Source organism: Gorilla gorilla, chromosome 7, assembly GCF_029281585.2.
Source record: "Gorilla gorilla gorilla isolate KB3781 chromosome 7, NHGRI_mGorGor1-v2.1_pri, whole genome shotgun sequence".
In the NCBI taxonomy this organism is placed as follows: Eukaryota; Metazoa; Chordata; class Mammalia; order Primates; family Hominidae; genus Gorilla; species Gorilla gorilla.
In genome coordinates this window covers 7,325,630-7,349,561 of record NC_073231.2, presented here as the reverse complement: position 1 = coordinate 7,349,561, position 23,932 = coordinate 7,325,630, and the positions used below count along the sequence as shown (strand labels likewise).

The following is a 23,932-nucleotide window of genomic DNA, read 5'->3' as shown; positions in this document are numbered from 1 at the left end:
AATATGTATTGTATGCAATATACTGACTATTGCATAGTTAGTTGTATTTTTGTACTCTAAACTTTCTGTAACTTATTCTATTGAAAAGTTGTAAAAAATCATATTATTACATAATCATATTACAAAAAAATTTTTTATGAGTGCTTTTTAAAAATGTATTGAACTAATTTTTATGCCTTTTCCTGACTGCCCAAGAATTTACTTGGCTATTTTTACATTACAAAGCATAGTTTCTTGTTTACTTTTTTTCTGTTCATGATCAAGTTTTTAATACACTTTAAAATAAACTAAGAAAGAAGAAGGAAAAGGAATGAACACCAAAAAGAAACTTAAACAGGATTTAAGTTTTTAAAAAATGGCAAAATATGGAGAAAGTTTTCTCCTTCCCTCCCTTCCTTCCTTGCTTCCTTCCTTCCTTCCTCTCTCCCTCCTTCCCTTCCTCCCTTCTTCCATGGAGAGTTTTCTCCCTCCCTCCCTCCCTCCCTCCGTCCCTCCCTCCCTTCTTTCCTTCCTTCCTTCCTTCCTTCTTCCATGGAGACAGTTTTCTCCCTCCTTCCCTCTCTCCTCTTCCGCCTCCCCTTTCCCTTCCCCTTTCCCTTCCCCTTCCCCTTCCCCTTCCCTTCCCTCCCCTCCCTCTTCCCTTCCCTCCCCTCCCTCTTCCCTTCCCTCCTTCTTCCCTCCCCTCCCCTTCCCTTCCCTTCTTTCTTTTCGATCATAATGTGCAAAGAATGTAGAAGGAACAGTTCAGAAGCCACTGGGGCCTCCTGGAGCACATTTCTGGTTTCCTTGTAGAATAAATTGAAAGTACCAGACCCCTCCACCTGTTGCTCTGGACAGCTATTGTTAGGACAAAGCAACTTCTTAAGGCCTTGCCTGATTTCCCACTGAGCTCCTTGAGTGAAGCTGAGTCACCCTCTCCTATGACTTTCTTCCTTGTATGTCAATCAGTTGACAATGTTTGTTTGAACAGTGCCCTTTAAACTTTATCAGTTATACTGCATTGAAGATTTTTTTTAAGAAAACTAAAATTTCAGAAGAAAACTCTAAGGAGTATTGCCTATATATTGCCTATGCATTGTGTAATTTAGTGACTTTGTATAGAACCTTTGTAAGGAAAGTGGTGAAACAGTGTAGCAGTATCACACCACAGTCTCCTCCCTCACGTGGTGAAACAGTGTAGCAGTATCACACCACAGTCTCCTCCCTCACGTGGTGAAACAGTGTAGCTGTATCACACCACAGTCTCCTCCCTCACGTGGTGAAACAGTGTAGCAGTATCACACCAGTCTCCTCCCTCACTTATATGTGGAAATATCATGTGTTTTGCGTGTTCCTGAACTAGGCAGAAGCTAGTGATACAGGCATGATGGGGTCACAGGATTCTTTTTGAAAACAAAATAAAGCTTTGAACATGGTATATTTCCAGTCTGCTTACAGAATTAAGGTTTCTATATTCTGTACACAATTTTTGTGACATTAAAATTGTGTCACAGTTAATATTGGGACATATATTGATTTTGAGTCGCTTTGAGGCCAATGATCATCTTAAAATATTGGTTTCTCTGCCAAAATTTTAAGCTCAGGTCTGATTTGTTCCAGTATCTGTTCAGAGTTAACTGTTAACTTAAAATTCAAACTTAAAGAAGTTATACTTTAAAACATTTTCAATGTATTTTTTAAGTTGGGTATGTAAACCTCTTGCCCGGGTGATGTGTAGCCAAACGTGTTGGATTAAATACGCGCATAAATATGTGTGAGTTAAAAAACACCAACAGAATCTGAAGTCGATGGTGGTATAGATGATTGAAAAGTTTATTACCTCCAAACCCATGTGCTTTGCACGGGATGCTCGGCTTGTTGGGATTCCTGACTTCCTAGACCCAAAATTACCACTATGTGTCTCTGACAACTTCTATTTGCTCATCTTCGCTGGCCGTTCATCCAGCACTCATGAAGTAAAAGAATAAGGCCAGGCGCGGTGGCTCATGCCTGTAATCCCAGCACTTTGGGAGCCCAAGGTGGGTGGATCACGAGGTCAGGAGTTCAAGACCAGCTTGACCAATATGGTGAAACCCTGTCTGTACTAAAAATACAAAAATTAGCCGAGCATGGTGGCGGATGCCTGTAATCACAGCTATTCAGGAGGCTGAGACAGCAGAATCTCTTGAACCAGGGAGGCGGAGGTTGCAGTGAGCCAAGATCATGCCACTGCACTCCAGCCTGGGCAACAGAGCAAGACTTGGTCTCGGGGGGAAAAAAACGAAGTAAATAAATAGCCTCAACGCACAGGTTTCTTTAAATCCCATGCTTCTCCCAGCATCCTGCCTCTCCCTCCTGTGCGTTTGCTCGGCTCCCAGTCACTGCTGTTCAGGGTTGCCCCAGTGAGCGGAATTTGACAGACGTGGATCACACATTTCCTGTGAATCCGATTTGAGGCAGCGACATAAACGGATGGTCTCTCAGTGCACCTCCAAATGTATGGAAAGTTAGTTGCCTTTTATTCTCAGAATGTCACTCACAGCCGTTTAAAAACAGAACTTGCACTAAGTTGGTATTTTTTTTTCTTAGTAATTAACAGTTTTCTATTTGCTCAGGGAACAGGAGTTACCAGTTCATACTATAACAGTGTATTTCTGCCAATTTTGCTTAATATTAATTTTTAATTTCACATAAAAGCTTAGCCCATAGCATTTAGCTTTTAAAGTTTAATCTGACAGTTTCGATTTTACTTTTCCTTTTTGTGTAATAATTATGTTGAAATTTAAAAACTAAGCTTTATTTCCATGGTTTGCCTTTCAAAATAAACACACATAAGAACAAATTTGGCCCCAGGCAGAGCTTCTACAAAAATAAGAAGTAAGGCACGACCTCGATCATAGTTGCTTATACTTTCTTCAAAAACTATTGTGCTTGTGGGAAACAGTGCTGATGCCAAAGACTGGGAAGTGCTTTACTTTGGGTTATGATTAGATTTACAATTTTTTACCAAATTTTGGATATACAAGTGGAAGTCCACGGTTCTGCTCTAATCATCTCAGAGCCTTCAAGTAAAGCCTTATCTATAATTATCATTAACTAATACATTTTAATGAATAAATAAATGAAGTTAAAAATACACAACAGAAAGGCTGGGCGAGGTGGCTCACACCTGCAATCCCGGCACTTTGGGAGGCTGAGGCAGGCGGATCACGAGGTCAGGAGATCGAGACCATCCTGGCTAATACAGTGAAACTCTGTCTCTACTAAAAATACAAAAAATTAGCCAGGCATGGTAGCAGGCGCCTGTAGTCCCAGCTACTCGGGAGGCTGAGGCAGGAGAATGGCGTGAACCCAGCAGGTGGAGCTTGCAATGAGCCGAGATTGTGCCACTGCACTCCATCCTGGGAGACAGAGCAAGACTCCATCTCAAAAAAAAAAAAAAAAAAATATATATATATATATATATATATACATATATATATATCAGAAATAGATTCTGTTTAATATAAGAACTGATTATGAAAAATTTTTCTGAGAACAACAGATGGAACTTGGAATTACATTATCTAATTAAAAAGCAGTTGAAGTGTTCACGGTGTTTCCTCATCACATAACAGGCTGGAATCGAATAGATACGAATCCTGCAAAGTTATGTTAGGAGTCGTCTGCCCGAAGAGCCCAGCATCCGTGCCATGGAGAGGACACCAGACTCTTGTGTGATGCCCTGTTACTGCCCTTCATCTGAGAGCCAAACTGCCTAGAAGAGACCAGTGTGCAGACAGGTGGCTTCGTTTCTATTGATCAACAGCTGGAGAAGGAACCTGGGATGGGAATTATCACGTTTCTCTGTCATTGGGGAGATTTTCAGGAAAACACAGCCATTGCTTTGGGTTCTGGAAAGAAGCGAGGATGTGGAGCACCCCTTGCTTCCTGTCCCCAAAAAGGGAATTAAAAGGGAAACAGCTGGTTAGGGAGCACATGGCAGGACCGGGCAGCTCCTGGAGGTGGGGCCGCGGTCAGAGTGCGGGTGCTTTGCTGAGACCTACTACGGTGTGAGGCATGCCACGGGAACAGTGATCTGTCATAGAGCTAGCAAAACTGCTCAAATAATTCACCATCAAATCTCAAAACACAGTGTTTTCATGCTTCCTTCATCAGGCGATCAGTACGTTCACTTAACTGAGAATGGGGACATTACTGGATAGGAAGGACCTCCATGATCCTCAAGAAAGTTTGAAAGAGAATAAACAATAGGACCTTATGTTTATCCATATTTGCTTTTCGTTTGTTTCTTTGTTTGTTTTTTGAGACAGAGTCTCGCTCTGTCACCCAGGCTGGAGTGCAGTGGCATGATCTCGGCTCACTGCAGCTTCCGCATACTGGGTTCAAGCAATTCTCCTGCCTCAGCCTCCTGAGTAGCTGGAATGTACAGGCCCCTGCCACCACGCCTGGCTAATTTTTGTATTTTTAATAGAGATGGGGTTTCACCGTGTTGGCCAGGCTGGTGTCGAACTCCTGACCTCAAATGATCTTCCCACCTTGGCCTCCCAAAGTGCTGGGATTACAGGTGTGAGCCACCACACCTGGCCTCTTATCCGTATTCGTATGTCAACTTGAGCATCTTTAAGAAGACATCTCTGAGTAAGGAGTGTATATAGAGTAGAGAAAATAGCTTAATATGTCACCTCTAGAATCCTATCGAGGGCTAAGATTTCCAGCTGGTCCTCTCCAGGAAAAAGGGGTGGGGTGCAACTGGAATTCCTGTCACCAAGGAATACTGATGCCTCTTATTATTATGCTATACCAGACATGTGTTCAGGAGTCCTGATTCTTATGTATTTCTAGTTCAATGGTCATTGTGACTTTGGACCTGTTATTGATCCAGGTATTAATTTCTTCTTTTACCTTTCCACATACCCAGCTTTCCCCACAGAACACAGCCTGTGTGTTCATTTGAACTTCTCCCTGCTGGGCTGAATGTATGTAAGACATTATGTTCTCATTCCTCCCAGCTGACAAAATCCACACTGAGCTGAATGTATATAAGACATCAGTGTTCTCATTCCTCCCAGCTGACAAAATCAGGTTCCATGTCAGGTTTTCACACTTGGAAATCAAGTCTTAGTGTATTAGGCAGTAAGATGTTAAGATGAGGTGCAGCCGTCTAGAGTGAGCCTCTTTCTTTCTTTCTGACACATTACCCTATACTTATCAGCATGTCATGAACCAGGTCTGGAGTGGCTGCAGGTGGGCCTGACATATCTCCACACCATGAACTTCACTGGCCATTTCTCCTTCTAGTTTACAAACCAATAGCTCACCTGTCACTCACATAAGCCTCTTTCCACCAGATCCCTGTATAGGAATTGTTCACATAGAAAATGAGAAAACAAATACAGATGGGAAAGGTGCTTGTGTGGATTGGTTGGTTACTAACAAACTCTTCTGGCAGATAAATTCTTCTCTGTACGGTAAAACACACCCATTTCCAACAATGGTATGGAAGTTCTATCATGGACAAATAAATAAATAAATTATTCCTGCCCTGTTTTTCCTCCAGCACATAGTTGCAGCTGTATCTCCTATTGGAGCCTCAGAATTAAATAGGAAGGAACATAAAGAAAGACTTCTGACTGCAACTCTATGTAGGACTGAAAAAGTGCATGAGCAGATTTAGAGTATTTGTATCCATGCTTCTTCCATTTTAAGGATCCACTCAGTTTCCCCACATGGGGCTCAAGGAATATTTATTGCTGTCAAACATTTTTTACTGCTCAAAATATTTTAAGGGTAGTGAACTAGGTAAAGGAAAGGTTAGGAACTGAGGGCTTAGCATTTTAATACACATCCTCCAAGCAATTCTAATGCAATGTAAGATTGCAAAATGATTTCCAAGAATGAGGGGTTTATTGTCTCCTACGCACCTCTTTCCATGGCAAGAGTGACCCTTAAAGAGAATTTTAGTCCTTAGTTTCAGAGCAAGGTTATGAAACTCACATATTGTAAATCCCCCTTCACCAGCCGTGGTGGAACTCGGAGAACATTTGGTTCTCTGCCTGCAGGGAGAAGGGTGTGACTGGATCCTGTTGTTACTGCACCAATAAATAAATCTCTGCCAGTGCACCTTTAAGAGAGGCTGGGCCAGAGAAGATGAAAATGATAAGGAGGAGGAGGAGAAAGAGAAGGAAGAGAGGGATGGAAGAAGAGGAGGAGGAGGCAGAAAAGGAGGAGGAGAGGACAAGGAGGTGGAGGAGGAGGAGAAGGAAGAGGAGGAGGAAGAAAGGACACAGAGGTGCAGGAGGAAATGGAGGAGGAGGAGGAGGAGGAGAAATGGTGGCATCAGCTCAATCTGGCCTTTGGCATCCCGGGGCCATTTCGTTTCTCTCGGGCATCCTAGTGGGAGATAGTCAAAGTCTTCCACTCATTTCTCCTAAGTGGCTTTCTCTGCTTTGATTAGAAACGCAGTTTGAAATTATTTTTGGACAGTCTCCTAAGAGCAACATAAGCACAAACATAAACACAAAAATATCTTTAGTGTTCCAGCCCGGGACTGTCCGTCTCCTTATGAAAGTATGGCATGGGGGAGCTGATTCCATCTCTTATGCTTGATGTAAGAATGGGACGATGTGGGCGTCTTCCAGGTTATAAAAATAATCACATTTTCAAGTTAATTAGAATTTCTCACATTAGGTAATTCCTGCTATTTCAGAGATTTGGTTACAATTGTATTGCAGATACATGCCCTGTAGGGGCATGTACATGCCTTAAAAATTATTTGCCCGAACTTCACACATGGCTTTTTGTTTGTTTTGGCTTTTTTGATTCGAAAGAACTCAAGACTTTCTTCTGTAAACTCAGGGTTGTTTTAAGAAGCACAGAACATTATTCTACTGCACTAAAAGGGAACACTGTAAGCCTTGATTCTGCCCTCTGCCTTCCTTTTTTGAATAGAGAAGAAATAAAACGCACAGTTTGGGTACAGGGTTTGCCTTCAGCTTCTGGGACTCATGATGTGCAGAGGCCGCCCGAGTTTCATTTGCACAGTGCTTTTCTGAGCCAGAAATATCTGGAGAGACTGTGGCCTCTGGAACAGCTGCCTCATTCACTGGTGGGGTGGGTCAAAGCATGAGGTAATCAGAGTTCTTTCTTTTCCTCTGCACCTGCAAAAGCACATCGCCAATTCCCTCGCAGACGCCAACAGGCATTCAGGCTAATGCCTTTCAGAGGAACCAGAGCATGTCCCGCATGCTGCAGAAGACTGCCTCACCACAGGCCTGTTTCTAAAAGGAGAAGAGGCCTAAAGCAGAGGCTGGCTTGATTTGCATTTCTATAAGGTGTTGATGGAATAATTGTCATTTTTAGTTGCGTTCTACGTAGAGCAAAATTATTTTAGGCACACATATTAAAACACTAATGCAAGTAGGTGTGTATGTGTGTTGGGGGGTAATTAATTGCTGTGCCGCAGACTGTTGTAAAACACCACACTTGAGTAAAAATATTTAAACGAACCTCAGCTAGTTCTATTTGACCATTATTAGAACACAAAAACTTAACCAAGGAAACTAATTTCAGAATTTACGTTGAATAAACGTTACTAGGAAATAGAGGAAATTAGCCTCACGTGAAAATTGCTATCATGGTCGACCAGTTCTTGACACCTCTTGAAAAAGAGTGGCCCAAAGCAGTCAGTAGAATTCATCTTGAGAGTGGAATTTCATGAGCCTCAGCCATCATGTTGTCAGTTTCTGAACTTTCTAAAATGATAAGGAATTCGCCTTCATTTCTGATCTCTTTTGTTGTTATTTCTAGCTATTTCTAAACGGTGTGTGAAATGTTTTATTTTCTAGTGGTGAACTGTTCCGATCCAGGCTTTGTGGAAAATGCCATTCGTCACGGGCAACAGAACTTCCCTGAGAGTTTTGAGTACGGAATGAGTGTCCTGTACCATTGCAAGAAGGGGTTTTACTTGCTGGGATCTTCAGCCTTGACCTGTATGGCAAATGGCTTATGGGACCGATCCCTGCCCAAGTGTTTGGGTAAGTCAGGGTTATTCCCGATTTCTGGGCACAGACCCCTGCAAGGGCACTATCAGCAGAAAATTCTGTAAGTATATTTAAAAGGCACTGAATTTTAATTCCTTCTGTCCTTCCATCACCAATTGTAGGAGTTTTTATGATAGCTGTAGATAGAGTGGCCAGAAATCACCGAATACAACTTCAGCAAATTCGAGGGGTCGGGGGATGCTGATATGCTCAGGAGAAATGACCCAGGTTATTGGATGCCACTTGGACAATGATGCCTTTATCGGTTTTTCTCATGGCTTGACTTCAGCCTCAGCCTACCAGGTAGGCCTGGTCCACACAGCTCAGACACGGCAGCCAGGACCTCCCCGCCAGGCGTCTTACTCTCGCTCAGCCCAGGTGGGCGAAGTGCTCTGGTATGGAGTTTCCGTCTGTTGACCTGGCATCTACGGCCAAAGAGGGGAGTGCTATGAGACCTGATTGGGTTTTGCAAGCATTCCTGGTACAGTCCATGGTGACTACAATAAAAACCTCATATCCTTTGGGTATATACCCAGTAGTGGGATTGCTGGGTCAAGTGGTATTTCTTATTCTAGGTCTTTGAGGAATCGCTACACTGTCTTCCAAAATAATTCAACTAATTTACATTCCACCAACAGTGTAAAAGCATTCCTATTTCTCCACAGCCTTGCCAGCATCTGTTGTTTCTTGACTTTTTAATAATTGCCATTCTGACAGGCATGAGATGGTATCTCATTGTAGTTTTGATTTGCATTTCCCTTATTATCAGTGATGTTGAGCTTTTTTCATATGTTTATTGGCCACTTAAATGTCTTCTTTTGAGAAGTGTCTGTTCATATCCTTTGCCCACTTTTTAATGGGGTTGTTTTTTTCTTGTAAATTTGTTTAAGTTCCTTGTAGATTCTGGATATTAGACCTTTGTCAGATGGATAGATTGCAACAATTTTCATGCATTCTGTTGGTTGTGTGTTCACTCTGATGATAGTTTCTTTTGCAGTGCAGAAGCTCTTTAGTTTACTTAGATCCCATGATACATGCATGCGTGTGGTCACTGCAGCACTATTCACAATAACAACACATGGAATCAACCCAAGTGCCCATCAGTAAAACACTGAATAAAGAAAATGTGGTACATACACACCGTGGAACATGATGCAGCCATAAAAAAGAATGAGATTCTGTCCTTTGCAGAGACATGGATGGAGCTTGGAAGCCATTATCCTCTGCAAACTAATGCAGGAACAGAAAACCAAACACCACAAATTCTCACTTATAAGTAGGAGCTGAACACATAGACACAGGGAGAGGAACAACACTCACTAAGGCCTGTCAGTAGGGCAGGGAGAGGGAGAGCATCAGGATAAATAGCTAATGCATGTGGGGCTTAGTACCTAGGTGATGGGTTGATAGGTGCAGCAAACCACCATGGCACATATTTCCCTGCGTAACAAACCTGCACATCCTGCACATGCATCCCAGAACTTAAATAAAAATAAAAAATAAATAAATGAATAAAGTTGTTATTAAATCTTTTTTTCTTTCTTTCTTTTTTTTTTTTTAAAAAAACCTCATATCCTGATAGTAATTGGCTTGTGAATTGAATCTTTAAATCAGGGGAAGGGCTATGGCTCTGGAAAATGGATATGCTCTTCTGGGCAGAGAAAATTATAGACGATCCTTATGGCCCCTCTTACAGCCTTATTGTCAGTGTATTTTAGACCGTGAAGATTAGTAAGAATATATCACTTTACCCAAATAGCCAAAGTCTTATTTTCTTTCACTTGAAAAACAAAAATCAGATTGGCTGTTAGCTAAAAGAGAATCATGTCTTAAGATCGTAGTCTGAAGATTTAGGAAAAGGTGTTACTCTCTTTAGTCTTTTTGAAATTAGGCAGAAGGAAAGCAACCTTTAAAATCAAAATCTGAGCTTTGTCCTATGCATTTTACATCCATAAAGACAGTGGAGGTCAGGTGCGGTGACTCACACCTGTAATCCCAGCATTTTGGGAGGCCAGGGAAGGTGGATCTCTTGAGGCCAGGAGTTCTAGATCAACTTGGACAACCTAGCCAGACTCCATCTCTACAAAAAATAAAATAAAAACTAGTGGGGCATGGTGGCACATGCCTATAGTCCCAGCATATTGGGAGGCTGTGGTGGGAGGATCACTTGAGGCCAGGAGTTACGATTGCACCACTGCACTCCAGGCTGGCCAGCAAACAAATCCCCATCTCTAAAAAATTAAAAATAGAAATGAGGAGGGAAATGGCACTTACATTATGAACCGGATCTACCACACACACAATAAAAGGGATAATGCCTCTTGCCTTTTCAGTTTTAGCGTTGTGAAGTGTATTTTGAGAATGGGTTAGTGTTGCAGATTTTTTTTTTATCCAAATGAGTTTCCCTCACATTCCTCTAATCTACGCAGAAACTCATCTCAAATTCTAACTTCAACAATTCAATTAATTCCTGTGGAGAACGACAGTGGTAACTTTCAAAAAAATTCTCAGCCTTATGTAACAAAAAATGCATCTATAAATGTGTTACGGTCTTCAAATTATGTCTGCATTCTCATCTTCCTTGCCTTCACACATGGGAATTTTTCATAGAAATTGGTTTAGTTTTGTTTTTGTCTGTCCCAGAACATTTCTTTTATGTCTCCCCTGGCTTGTGTGAGACTTCCATTTGGTTTTGTACTGATGCTGATGTGCTTCAAGTCTCCAGGAGCTGGGGTTTAGCTGGCTCTCCTTTTCCGGGCTGGCCAGTTCACTCCGCTTGGTGTCATTAACAGTTGGAATTGTCGTCACTTTGGGAATCCAAAGATCTCAGGGTGCCTTTGCTTTTCCATTCTCTAGAGCAGCTGAGCTCCATGTCTGATTTTGCTGTGATATTGTTTCACTGAAGGTTAAAATTTAAATAGAATATAAATTTTATTTCACCTGGAAATGGTCATTTATCCAGCATTTCACTGTTTCAGGTCTCACTGGCTTCTTTTAAGGACTCTATGTGGATAAAATCTGGTTCTCCAATGAATCAATGTCCATGTAAGACAGAAAGTGACGGCTGATATGACTCGGGGGATGGCCATGGCTTCCAGGCGTTCAAATCTACCTCTCTGGTTGATAACCCTTCTGGGTGTCTTGTTACCAAATGGAATTACTCTAGGATACTAAATCAGTCGCCTTTGAGTAATTCCTTGGTAGTCTCAAATCAGTTATTTTTGCATATAGATAAAAATTTGTGCATTGCTAGCCCTCATTTGATACTGTACAGTAAAGGAAAAATAAATCTTCACTATCCTATTTTAATCTGGATTACAGAATTTGCCTTTTTGAAGGATATTTATAAATAGAGTTTAGGCCTGATTTGGTATAATTTTAAGGAAATGAAGGGAAATACTGAGATTATTTTATAGAACAATTTGAGGAACAAATGAATCAATAAATGAGTATTATTATTTTACTTATACATATTAGACTGCCCCTTATTCAAAGAGTAATTGTTAGAACGGTTTTCTTAGACATGTGAGCTTGAAGATAAAGCAGATTTGACAGAATCATGTCCCCAAGCAAAGCATATGATTGTCATATTAACTGAAAACATTGTGGAAATAGTTTTAATGGATCCGTGTTACTTTCTCAAATTTCCTATAATACTGTTCATTTGGAATATAGTTAAGGGTCGATGGAAAAATGTAGGCAGTATGGCTGTCTCCTTGAAAATCCACATGTAAATTTCTACCATAAGCAAAGCTACCTTAGCAAAACAAAAACTTCATAAACGGGACCTTTCCTTTTCAGTAAAGAAATTAGGGGAAGAAGTGTCATCTGAAAATTGGTATTTCTCACAAATTACATAAGTAACAGAATATTTAGGTGTTTTTCTTTAATAGATGATGTCAGTATGGGTGTCTCTATGGGAGATTTTCCAATACAAAGTGGTTTAACTGGAAGGATGTACTCAATTGTTTTATCTTTCTTCTGAAGCTATATCCTGTGGACACCCAGGGGTCCCTGCCAACGCCATCCTCACTGGAGAGCTGTTTACCTATGGCGCCGTCGTGCGCTACTCCTGCAGAGGGAGCGAGAGCCTCATAGGCAACGATACGAGAGTGTGCCAGGAAGACAGTCACTGGAGCGGGGCACTGCCCCACTGCACAGGTGAGGGGCTTACGAGTGAACTGACAGAATTACAGATGTCAAATCACTTTTCAAATAGTGATTTCAAATAATGATGGTTTACAGTTATTTGAAAAGCCCTATAATTATGCATTTATTTGAAATTAGTATTCTATTTCTAGCCAAATACGCCGCTCTTATAGATATTGTCTTCATCTTCGCCATCATCGTTAGACACCATTACTTTAAATGTTCTCCTCCGGGGTTCTCAGGAGAGTCTGGATCTCATTTGAGAGGAAGCTTGCCGGCCGTGACTCCGCGTGTCCCTGTTTGCTCTTTATTCTTTTTTATGTGGTTAACTTTCCCTCCCTCTACCATCATTAACCACATGGCTCCTCTTTGAAAAATAAAATTATCTTTATTTTTTTTCAAAAATGTTTCTTAAACAACTAAAATTCAGCGAGCCAGCAACTCTGGACACAATTCTGAAGAACTAAACCTCTCCTTTGACTTTTTTTTTTTTTTTCACATTCCCAGTTTACCTAAAGCCCCATTTTCCTTTTGCTCTCTACCTGCCTTTTCAGTGGAGACTGGATGCATTTACCATTCCTGGCATTTTCCTCCTTCCAAAGGAAACGTCATGTATTCTCACAGCCATATTTGAATAGGCTATTGTGAATTTGGTAACACGGGATCAACATCCTAAATTCTTTTCATTTTGGGGCTGTCACAAAGAAATTCTTTCTTACAAGATTGCAGAATGTTGTGTAACCATAACTCATGTGAAACACAAATTTCAACAACTTTTCATTATCTTTAAGTGTGACAACTCTGCTTAAAACAAGTCTAACACAATTGTGGATTGCCATATGTGTTTGTTTTCAATAGGAAGTAATCCTGGATTCTGTGGTGATCCGGGGACCCCAGCACATGGGTCTCGGCTTGGTGATGAATTTAAGACAAAGAGTCTTCTCCGCTTCTCCTGTGAAATGGGGCACCAGCTGAGGGGCTCCCCTGAACGCACGTGTTTGCTCAATGGGTCATGGTCAGGACTGCAGCCGGTGTGTGAGGGTGAGTAGCCACAAGCCTTAAGGTCCACCTTGAAAGTTAAAACCACACAACTCGTTCTAAAATGCCTGGTAAAATTCTACAAAAATTCTAGAGGTTTGTACTATTTATACAGCTAAATCTGTTCCCCGCAATATTTGTGGAAGCATCATCAGAAATCATGACTGGGTGCGTGGAGGTATTCCGTGTATCCACAGGTCCCATCACACGGATGCTTATTGTTTGAAAGTTCGTAACATGGAAGCTTCTAATCTTCTCCCAGTGATAATCTATATGTGGTGTTGCCAGTATTTTCTAGATCCTGGCAGTGAGTGAGTGGGGTTCCAGAGCAGTGAGCAGGACCAATGCAGATCACTGATGGGAATTTCCACAGGCTGGAAGCAGGCTTCCTTCACACGTCATTTGCAATCTGTTGGTGGCCCCTGTGTGTGGAGCACTCCATTTCACAGGAATCTGGGGTTATATTCTATGAACTATTTTGGAGTGGGTCTACTTGATTCTAATGTTTGAGAGGCGTCGTAGGAAGTGGTGGTATGCTCCAGTAACGACAGTAAGAATAGCCACGGACACGTTATAGACACCGCACTGTGTATCAGAAATGTAGCCTCAAGCAAAGGTGAAGTGAGAGGTGATGGTAACCATGTATTCGGTGTTCAAAACCTGATTTAGAATTCAGACAGATAGGACTGTAAATGTTAGGAATTCTTTACAAGCAAACTCCTCAATTAAATTTTCAGTCTAAAAAGGTTATACAAATTAATTCAATATGTATTTTTGTATGTATGAAACACTTTCCAACCAAATAATTTTACCAGCTTGAGTAAGCTCACATACACACTATCAATGTGAGAAATTTAACTTGAGTTTCCTTAATCTTCATGTATTGTCCTTGACTATACTGTCTCCACTTCTGCCTTTATTGTATTATACATTCTATATAGGTAAATAGAGATAATATATGTATATGATCTATCTATATTATACAACCTATGTAACATTAATTTCACTTATAAAATAAAGCTAAATATTAATATAGGAATGTTTGTGCATATATTTGCATATTTATATATTATATTTGCCCAAGCATAGTGTATATATTTTTTCTCAAAGACTATTTTTGACTATATATGTATATATATGCATATAATATAGGCATACACATATGTGCACACAAACATGATAATCCAAGATAATTTTTTACTCTGAATTGCCTCTTGACAATCAAGGTAGTATACATCTTAAGACTAGGCCCTAAAGAAGTTGTCTTAGGTCAAATACCACTGATTAGTAGTGAGAAATGGTTACCCGTAGTCACGAATTGCAGGATCATACTTTTGTTATTGACTGAAGCATGACACTATAAATTGATATAAATTTGTTAATCAAATGCAAATTTTTTCAGTTCCCTCTCATCTTGTAGATATTTCAGTATTAAAATTTGCACATGAGAGCAATGTTTTCTCACCAAAACCATAGTGTTTTCTACTCTTTCATATAGTACTTTAGGTAAGCAATCCTATGGGATAAACCATTATCACCAATATTTTAACAAGGAGATGTTCTATCTTCCCGATATGAGGCACTGAAAAGTGACACTGTCGTTTCTGCGGTATTGCCACTGAAATGCGTAACCTGAATCGAATCCTGAAGCAGCAGCAATAACAACCCCCAAAACCCTAGGGGCATGCAGCAAATCAGCTTGCCCATGCTCACGAAGAAATGTCAAGTTCAGAAAAGACACCGTCTGAGTGATTCTTTCAGATTTAAGAGACCCGATACATGCAATGTGTGGCCTTGGATTGGGTCCTACACCGAGCAAAAGAGAGTTGTGAGAGGCGTTACCGAGATGGTAGAGTCTGACCCTGAGATGATCTAGGTGGCGAACTGACACGGGACCTTAAGACAGCTATTAAAAATATGTCCAAGAGCTTGAAGTGAATTAGATTATGGGTGTGTATGAGACAACATTGCATCAAAGTTACATTTCATGCTTTTAATAATTGTATTATGGCTATGAAAGAGAATACCTTTGTTCTTAGGAAATACATACTGATATATTTATCTCTAAAGAGACGTCATGTCTGTAACTTACAGTCAAATACTTTAGAAAATACATATTTAGAGAGAAAGAGGGAGAAAAAGTGAGCAAAATGTAAACAGTTGGTGAATCTGACTGAAGGGTGTGTAAGAGTGGCTTATAATCTTTTTGTGAAGTTTGTTTAATCCTGTAGTTATAACAAAGTGTGGAGTTACAAAAAATGTTGCCAATAAATTAAAACAATTTCCATAGTAAAATTTCAACGTTTCTGTCAAATCCCATTTAACAGTAGCTTAATGTATCTGTAGCATTTATCATTCGGGACTTTTGAAAAGCACCATGGCTGGTTTGTGAATTGTGACATTTTGGCTCTAGACCTGATTCTATGTAGTGATCACAAAGTCTTGGTTCTGGATCTTAATTCTCCTCTGTTTAAAAACAGAGAGGCTGAAAGATCAATCATCGGCAGTATTTTAATTGAAAGTTAAAATATTTCCTCAATAGTTACAAAGAGGGCTGGATGTCAATAAGTGAATGCTGGAATAATTATTCAGACTTTATAGATATAATCTGATGCTGATTAAAAGCAGAACTATCCTTCTGTTTTCAAGCATACTAAATGCAATAATTGAGCCTAAACCCTGGTTTCAGCCTGAACTTGGTGTATGAAGAGCAGAGACTCTGACACTCCCAGAAAGTGGAATATGAAATATTCTATCAAAGATGGCCATTCACTTGAGACTGTACATTCAGTATCAGGTTTACCTCAAGTATTTCAGTTTTGAAAACTTAAAAGATGAACAAAATTATAACAGATGAGGGTGAGCAATGTTTTTCCTTAGCAATCTCACCTCTTTGGGGCTATGAAGGCACACTATGAGTTCTAGTCCAGCAAAGTACACATTAATCAATTTATTTGAATGAGAGCTTAATTGCGTTTCACTTCCCAATCCATCTAACTCAGGCAATGCAAAGTATTTTTAAAAATTGTATTTTGCTTTCTAAAGTTAGAAATTTAAAAGTTTTCCATGAAAAAAAATTAGAAACTTAGCCCTTAAAAGCGGCAGACACAAAATAAGTTACAAAAATGTTGCAATGCTGAAAATATTTCTCAAATATATCATGCCCCACAAAATTGACTACTTCTAAAACTGCATTATATGATACAGACATCATGGGAAGCTGAATAAGCCCACTGCAATATATGTTACACCCAATAAGGCAACAAATTATGTATAAAAATCATAAAATCAGTGACTGAACACACACACACCAGCAAAAATTTGAAATACATTTTGGAGAATCTGTAGGTTTTCATTTTGTTCCTTGTTTGTTATCATAGGTCCAAATCACTGAAGTGTGAGTTCCTCTCGATGAAAAAGGACGTAACCAGTGGTTGCATTTCCAGGAAGTGTAGCTTCTATGACTAGCTATGACTTGACTAATCCCCTAGTTAAGATTATTGCAAACCTGATGAAATTATTTCCTCTAAATCTGTCAAAAAGTTAGATACTGATGGTAAATTGAATAAATTATAAAAAGGAGGCGGAAATTATAATTCTAAACGAAAAATCTTTTTAAATTCTTCAACTCAAAGAATTTATATTGCAGTTATATTTCCTTCACATTAAATCAAATTTGCTTTTGTTAGACATCTAGTCTTTTAATCATAGGCTCAAGCTTAACATTTCAAATGGATCTATCTCATGAAGTTGCATTACATAACTAAAATATTTAGTTTCAGCTGTATTAGGGAACTCTTAATTCTCTTTCAGATGAAATTATGATAAAGCCACATTTTACTCAAGAAGTAAGAAAGTGATGATGATGAAAATAACAATAGCATAAGCTACAAGCTAACTCATTGCTACCACTACTACATCAGATCTCACACTAGGCATTTTACATATAGCGTGGGTAATTTGGTAACAGCCGGGAATAAGTATTTTTATAATACTCATTTTATGGTTAAAGGCACTATATCTAAGGAATTTAAATTGATTGCTCAGGTTTATTTAACTTGCATGAGCAAATATTCACATCTATTTAACTCAATTTAACAGTAATTTTTCTCATGTAGCATGCAAAATGAACAGTACTAATATTTGTAAACAATAAAGTATATTTAAAATAAGCATAATATTTTATTATATGCTGAGTTAAAGAAATTATGTTTTAGCTGAATAAGTCACGTTAACAAAATGTACTTTTTATAAAAGTGTATTTCAAAAGAAAATAAACTCAGGAAAGAGAAAATATGGCAAAGTTTAAACTTACAGGTTAATTTATTTTTCTTCTTCCAGTTTACTTTTCCTCTTCTAATTTATTGTTCTTTTTTCTCCTCTAAATTTAATCTATTGTTTTGTTTTAGTCTTAGTCGTCTCTTAAAATTTTACATAATTGCATTGATAGAAAAGCAGATATGTTGACATTGCCTTCTAGTCATTTTTGTAGTTATAACCATGAGTGAAAGTGGTTTTTTGTCAGCCAAAAAAAGAGAAAAAAACTAATCATGAATTTTACTTTCCACAGTACAATATTTGAGGGGACATTCCCAATATTAGGATAGCATTATGCTGGTACTCATTCATTAACAATATTAGCAAACTAACATTTTAGTTTCCTTACAAACTGAATTGAAATTTTTCATCGGTTATTTGACTTGTTTAAGTATTGGTTCTACCTAGGTGGCTTTTGAAGATTTAGACATACAATTGAATAGCAAATGTAATTAGAATACAATGTAACAATAACATCAGTGTCCTCTTTCGGTTTGTTAAACTATGAATTGGACCAAACTCACTCCCTTTCTGTGACAGGCTTTCCGTTAGCCCATCTACACAGTACCTGTTGCACAGTAAGTGAGGAATATGTGTTTGTTGAATGAATAGTTGTCTTGGATAGTCCAACCCTTAATTATTGCAAAATGAAATTTTGATATATAGTATAGTTATCATAAAACTTTCAAGTTTTAGAGAGCCTTAAATAGTATCTGCTTCTGGATTGGTAAATACATCCCAACTCATATGCCAACCAGGAAACTACTAATAGGTCTGTGTTAGAAGGGATTGGAAGTCACACCGTGAGCCATCAGAGAAGAGGGCTGTGATTGAGTACTTCTGTCTGCCATTGGCACGGGACCAGGAAGCACCAGCGTGTGCACTTTGTATTATTTTTTTCAAACAAGATCCAGTTCAACCTGAGCACAAGTGCTTTATTTCTATGTAATCAGAAGGGTAGTCCCTCGACTCCCAGTACAGTGACTTCTCTGTGCTGAGCAAATTTTGCAGGATGTTTTCTTCCATGTTCTTTTAAGAAAAATATATCTTTGTTCTCCAGGCCAGATTTGAAATTGGTTCAATTAAATGTGCAAAAGTATTTTTAAATATTTTGATCAGCTCAGAGGCAGTCTCATGATATATATTCTTGTTATTAAAACCAGCCAAGGGTCACTTCCTTTATTTACCTGCCTATTGTATATTATTGCAACAGTACTAAGGAGAAAATGTAGCAATCTTTCTGGTAAATAGGCTCGACTAAAAAAGGCAAAAAAAAAAGTGTAGATTGAAATGTTCACCCTGAAACGTACCCAGCGGCAGCCGAGCTTGATTTTGTTTACTGACTAAAGAGCGTAAAAAATAGGCACAGAGTGTAGACCTGTTGCACTGACCATCGTTAATTGAGGCCTTATTGCCTGTACATGGCATTAGGAGCCTTTTGAGAGAAATGTAAAGTTCAATCATGTCAAAGCCAATTAACACAGCTGCTATTAGAGCTGGTAATATTGAGGACACCATTTTACAAAGCAGTTCAAGTACAGTCATTCATACTTCTGAGGCATTCTTTATTTTCCAAAGTGAATTCTCCTGGAGATGTAAAATAGGACCTGAATTGCCTAGATTTTAAAAAAAAATACAGTGATTACATAAAGGAAGATGCTTCTGTGTTGCTAATATCATAGATATTCTTTTTTAAAAATCACAACAATTCTGTCACGGCATTAAAAACATTCAATCCCCAAATAGCAAGGCTATTAAAAACATTCAGTCTCTGAATAACAGGGCCTTGAACTTTTGGTGCTTTAACTCGTGTTTTAATTTGTTTAGAAATAGTTCACTTTAGAAAAGACGAATTGAAAGGTTATTTTTATATTTGTAGCTAATCAATAAAATAAACATATGAGCCGCAGTAAGCCATATGTTAAGGAACTTCCATAGGATTGTGTGCTGTGGGTTTGTAATAAATGTGTAGTCTATTGCATTGATACCCACTGGTCTCTTGTGTTTGCCATTTTCATGCTGGGTCACTCACTGTGTGTGGTGGTGTTCTTGTTTGCCTAACAGCCGTGTCCTGTGGCAACCCTGGCACACCCACCAACGGAATGATTGTCAGTAGTGATGGCATTCTGTTCTCCAGCTCGGTCATCTATGCCTGCTGGGAAGGCTACAAGACCTCAGGGCTCATGACGCGGCATTGCACAGCCAATGGGACCTGGACAGGCACTGCTCCCGACTGCACAAGTTAGTAACCAGACACCACGGTAGACTCAGACGTTACTATGAAATTCACTCCATTGGAAAAAAAAATGACTTTAAGGTGTTATACTTTTTTTTATTTTTAATTCATAGAGGAAAAAAGGGAAAACTGTGTGACATTGTGACTGTATTTCTTAAGTACTTTAATATTTTTTTTCCACTTGCTTATTCGTATGGCTGAAGCTACTTTAAAAGGCCAGTTAAGTCAAACATTGTAAAATTGAGACCAAAAAAGTCAAGACTTTGTCTGTAGACCACTTGGTCTGCAGAGAAAGAAGAAATGTCTTTGGTTCTCTGGCTGCAGGCTTCATCTTTCTGATTATACCCCATGCCTAATTAGGGGCTAGTCAAGGGGTGGAAGTCAGCATCTGACAGCCAGCTGCCAACGGAACAGAAATCAGTGATTCTCAAAATGCAAGTGTTCCTTCTGACAGCGGGTCAGTGAAATCATCGAACAGAGGGTAGTATTGCTGTATTAATTCACTGCTTAACCACTGTGAATAGCAACTCAGAGAGAGTATCTTGAATAGAAATGGTGACTAATTCATTTCATGGTAAATGAATTTATCTGATTCTTTCCTATTCCCTGTTTATTAGTTATAAGTTGTGGGGATCCAGGCACACTAGCAAATGGCATCCAGTTTGGGACCGACTTCACCTTCAACAAGACTGTGAGTTATCAGTGTAACCCAGGCTATCTGATGGAACCAATCACATCTGCCACTGTTCGCTGTACCAAAGACGGCATGTGGAATGAGAGCAAACCTGTCTGCAAAGGTTTGTTTGGTGACTCTTTGGATTTTACAGATGTGTATAGAAGTCTTTATTGAATTATGCTTTGTTTAATTTTGCAAGCATTTATGTAGCCCTTCTAGGGGCTAGGAATTCTTAAACACCAATTTGCAACTATTAAGTCACTTTATTTTTATAATACTTTAATCTCAGTTTTACAGATGGAAAAACTAACTCATAGAGAGGTAGAGGAAAAGGCTTAGGATCACAAACCAGGAGCTGGTTATGTCGGGGTTCAGTGATGGTCACGCCACCCTAGAGTCTGTGTCTGAACCCCAGTGCTTTGCTTTCCTGGGTAAACCTGTGACCCTGGCTGTGTGAGGTGTTCGTGGCATGGTGAATCTAATTGTAGGAATTTAGAGGCAGGTTGGAGACACGAGCCAATCACCTAGTAATGGCAGAGCACTGGTAGAGAGTGTTAGCACCATGATGTTTCATGGGGTTTGGTTGCCGAGACTGAAGATGACACTGGCCGAGAAGGCAGGAAGAGGTTTATGACTTATGTAACTGGACCCTCTGGGCAAATCAAGACAGGCTCAACCCATCAAGGTGGCTTCAGTAAAGCAGAGTGAGTGGGCTTGGCTCTTACAGTGACAGGGAGCAGGGCTGAGTGGGGGCTGTGCAAGGGCCAGGGATTTGCGTGGTGACAGTTTATTTACCAGAAGCAAAGAAGAGCTATCCAGACTTTCTTATCAGCTGGTGCAGAGGAAGGACAAGAAGAAGAGGGGGAGAGAGGGGCTTGAAAGCTGTCAGTCACCAAACATAAGAAGGTGGCATTCTCCTCTTTATTAGACTAGGAACAAATAAAATACTGAGAGAGGGAGAGTTAGGACACTCAGTAGCTTAATGGAGAAGGTTTCATCTTCAGTGAGTTCTGCAAGACACATGGTTAAATGTGGCAGAGGCTTAAATGTGACCTGAATGCTCAAAAATGTTGCTTTCTCTCTCTTCTGACATGGGCGTGTTCTTGGACCATCCTGCTTTCCTCTCCCAGTAGAGTCAAAGTATCTCATTGCCTTCCCTTCTTTGTATCATAACTCTTAATACTGCACCTGTGATATAGCAGACGCTAAATAAATGTTGAATGAAAATGCACTACGTTGTGTTAGCACTATTCAGGTCAAATGGTCATGATGGAAATTGCCAATAAAATACGCTTCATGCATAATTCTGTGGATTTTTATCCTCTTTCTACTACCCATTGTGTTTGTAACAACGCCACGGCCAGCAAGTCCCTACCAGATGGGACCTCTTTCTCTCTCTGTCCCTCCTTGAACTTGTCTCCTCTCATTCCCCCCACCCCCAGGGGACCCATGTAGCTGAGGTCTCTTCCAACTGGGGCCTCCCCCTGGACATTCCCTTGGGCCAGAACACGCATTTCTCCATCCCTCGCTGTGGGGTCTCAGGAAGGATTTGTTGAACAAGTGAACAGATCAGTAGAAGGTGGAGTGGTGAGAGAAGGACCCATTTCCAACTTTTGGGTGTGCACGTGTGATTTGCGTGTGTTGGCATGTCTTTCTCACATGAGAAGGCATGAGCCTGAACACACAAGATGCAGGTGGTTGTTCTTTTGTAGTGCCTTCTGCTACCTACAGGGTCACTTGGAAACTTCCATTCATTTCAAAAACTAGGGAAGTTTTGTATCTTCAGAGAAGAAGGATTTTAGACAGTGGTTTTTGGATTTTTGCCCCCTGTTGTGCATTTTAGTATAATTTCTAGAGTGGGGAAGCTGATCTCTGGTGACATCACCCTCGGGGAAATCCTCCCTGGAAACCATGTCCTTGCTTCTCAGCCCCATAAAGTAGACATCAGGCTCCCAGGCTGTGATGAAACACTTGCAAATGGTATTCCACAGCATCTTCTTTAACCATTCAGGCATTTCTAAAAAAATATATTCAGTAAATAGATGCACTGACTGTGTCTTTCGGAAACTATATGCCATCTTTAAATAAAAAATACAGATGGCCAGAAAAATCCTTACCATCTGTGCCTATAAATTTGTGTCATCTGACCAAATCCTCATTCGAATTGTCTTTGGTAACCATCATAAAAAGACACAAATTAAACAAGAACGTTTCTTCCTTTCTTGGCCTTGTATATATTGGGAATGTCATGTTCAATCCTGTATGTTTTGACTTGACTTTGCTTTTATAGACTTCATCGATATTAATGAAGAAATATTCTAAAAAATATTTTGTCATTTTGATGTACTGTCTTCCTTGGCAATTCTTTTATTATTATTTTTTAAGAAACCTATGTAGATGTCATTTGTAATTCAGGTAAAATTAAAATGTGAGTCGTTTGAACATCACCGCTGCAGCGGGAGCTCCGCAGAATGTTGATCTTGTTTGTTCTTTGGAAATAGCCGTGCTGTGTCCTCAGCCGCCGCCGGTGCAGAATGGAACTGTGGAGGGAACTGATTTCCGCTGGGGCTCCAGCATAAGTTACAGCTGCATGGACGGTTACCAGCTCTCTCACTCCGCCATCCTCTCCTGTGAAGGTCGCGGGGTGTGGAAAGGAGAGATCCCCCAGTGCCTGCGTAAGTTCTACAGCAGAATTTGTTCCGCCCACTGCAGGTCTGCAACAGGGACGGATAACCAGGGCACATCCTAAGGTTACAACCTGAGGACCTTCCTGGTGGGTAATAATAGCCCTAAAATACACAAAAACTCAAACTTGAGACTGTGTTGCCTAAGGGCAGAGTCTCTGTTTTGAGACAGGGCCTCACTCTATTGCCCAGGATGGAATGCAGTGGTTCAATCATAGCTCCCTGAAGCCTCAATCTCTCGGGCTCAAGCCATCCTCCCACCTCAGCCTCCCGAGTAGCTGGGACTACAGGTGTGTGCCACCAAACCCAGCTAATTTTTGTATTTGTTGTAGACATAGGTTTCGCCATGTTGCCCAGGCTAGTCTCGAACTCCTGAGCTCAAGCGATCCGCCTGCCTCCACCTCCCAAACTGTTGGGATTACAGGCGTGAGCCACCGTGCCTGGCCTCCTTTTAGTGTTTTTCTTGTTTAATAGTTAAAGCTAAAGATTTAACAGAAACTAGTTACCAAGCTCAGTTGGTGAAGCTGATCCAGGGACGTTGAAGGCTGACTTCTTCCTGGTTATCTTCCATAGCTGTGTTCTGCGGAGACCCTGGCATCCCCGCAGAAGGGCGACTTAGTGGGAAAAGTTTCACCTATAAGTCCGAAGTCTTCTTCCAGTGCAAATCTCCATTTATACTCGTGGGATCCTCAAGAAGAATCTGCCAAGCTGACGGCACGTGGAGCGGCATACAACCCACCTGCATTGGTAATAATTATCATACAGCCCTGGGTATACCTGGGAGTATTTGGAGATGAGGACACTTCATTCC

The 23,932-nt window shown here is 40.1% G+C and overlaps 1 protein-coding gene across 2 annotated transcripts in view; it reads left to right on the top strand.

Annotated features, from left to right (window-relative positions):
• The window catches only part of CSMD1 (CUB and Sushi multiple domains 1), a 2,071,408-nt gene that overhangs the window by 2,020,425 nt on the left and 27,051 nt on the right, over positions 1-23,932 (top strand). For both annotated transcript variants that reach the window (XM_055349528.2, XM_055349527.2), the window contains exons 55-61: positions 7,827-8,015; positions 12,009-12,182; positions 13,029-13,211; positions 19,590-19,766; positions 20,379-20,558; positions 22,939-23,112; positions 23,695-23,868. In XM_055349528.2, the coding sequence (XP_055205503.2) occupies positions 7,827-8,015; positions 12,009-12,182; positions 13,029-13,211; positions 19,590-19,766; positions 20,379-20,558; positions 22,939-23,112; positions 23,695-23,868 (1,251 nt within the window). The remainder of the gene's footprint in view (positions 1-7,826; positions 8,016-12,008; positions 12,183-13,028; positions 13,212-19,589; positions 19,767-20,378; positions 20,559-22,938; positions 23,113-23,694; positions 23,869-23,932) is intronic.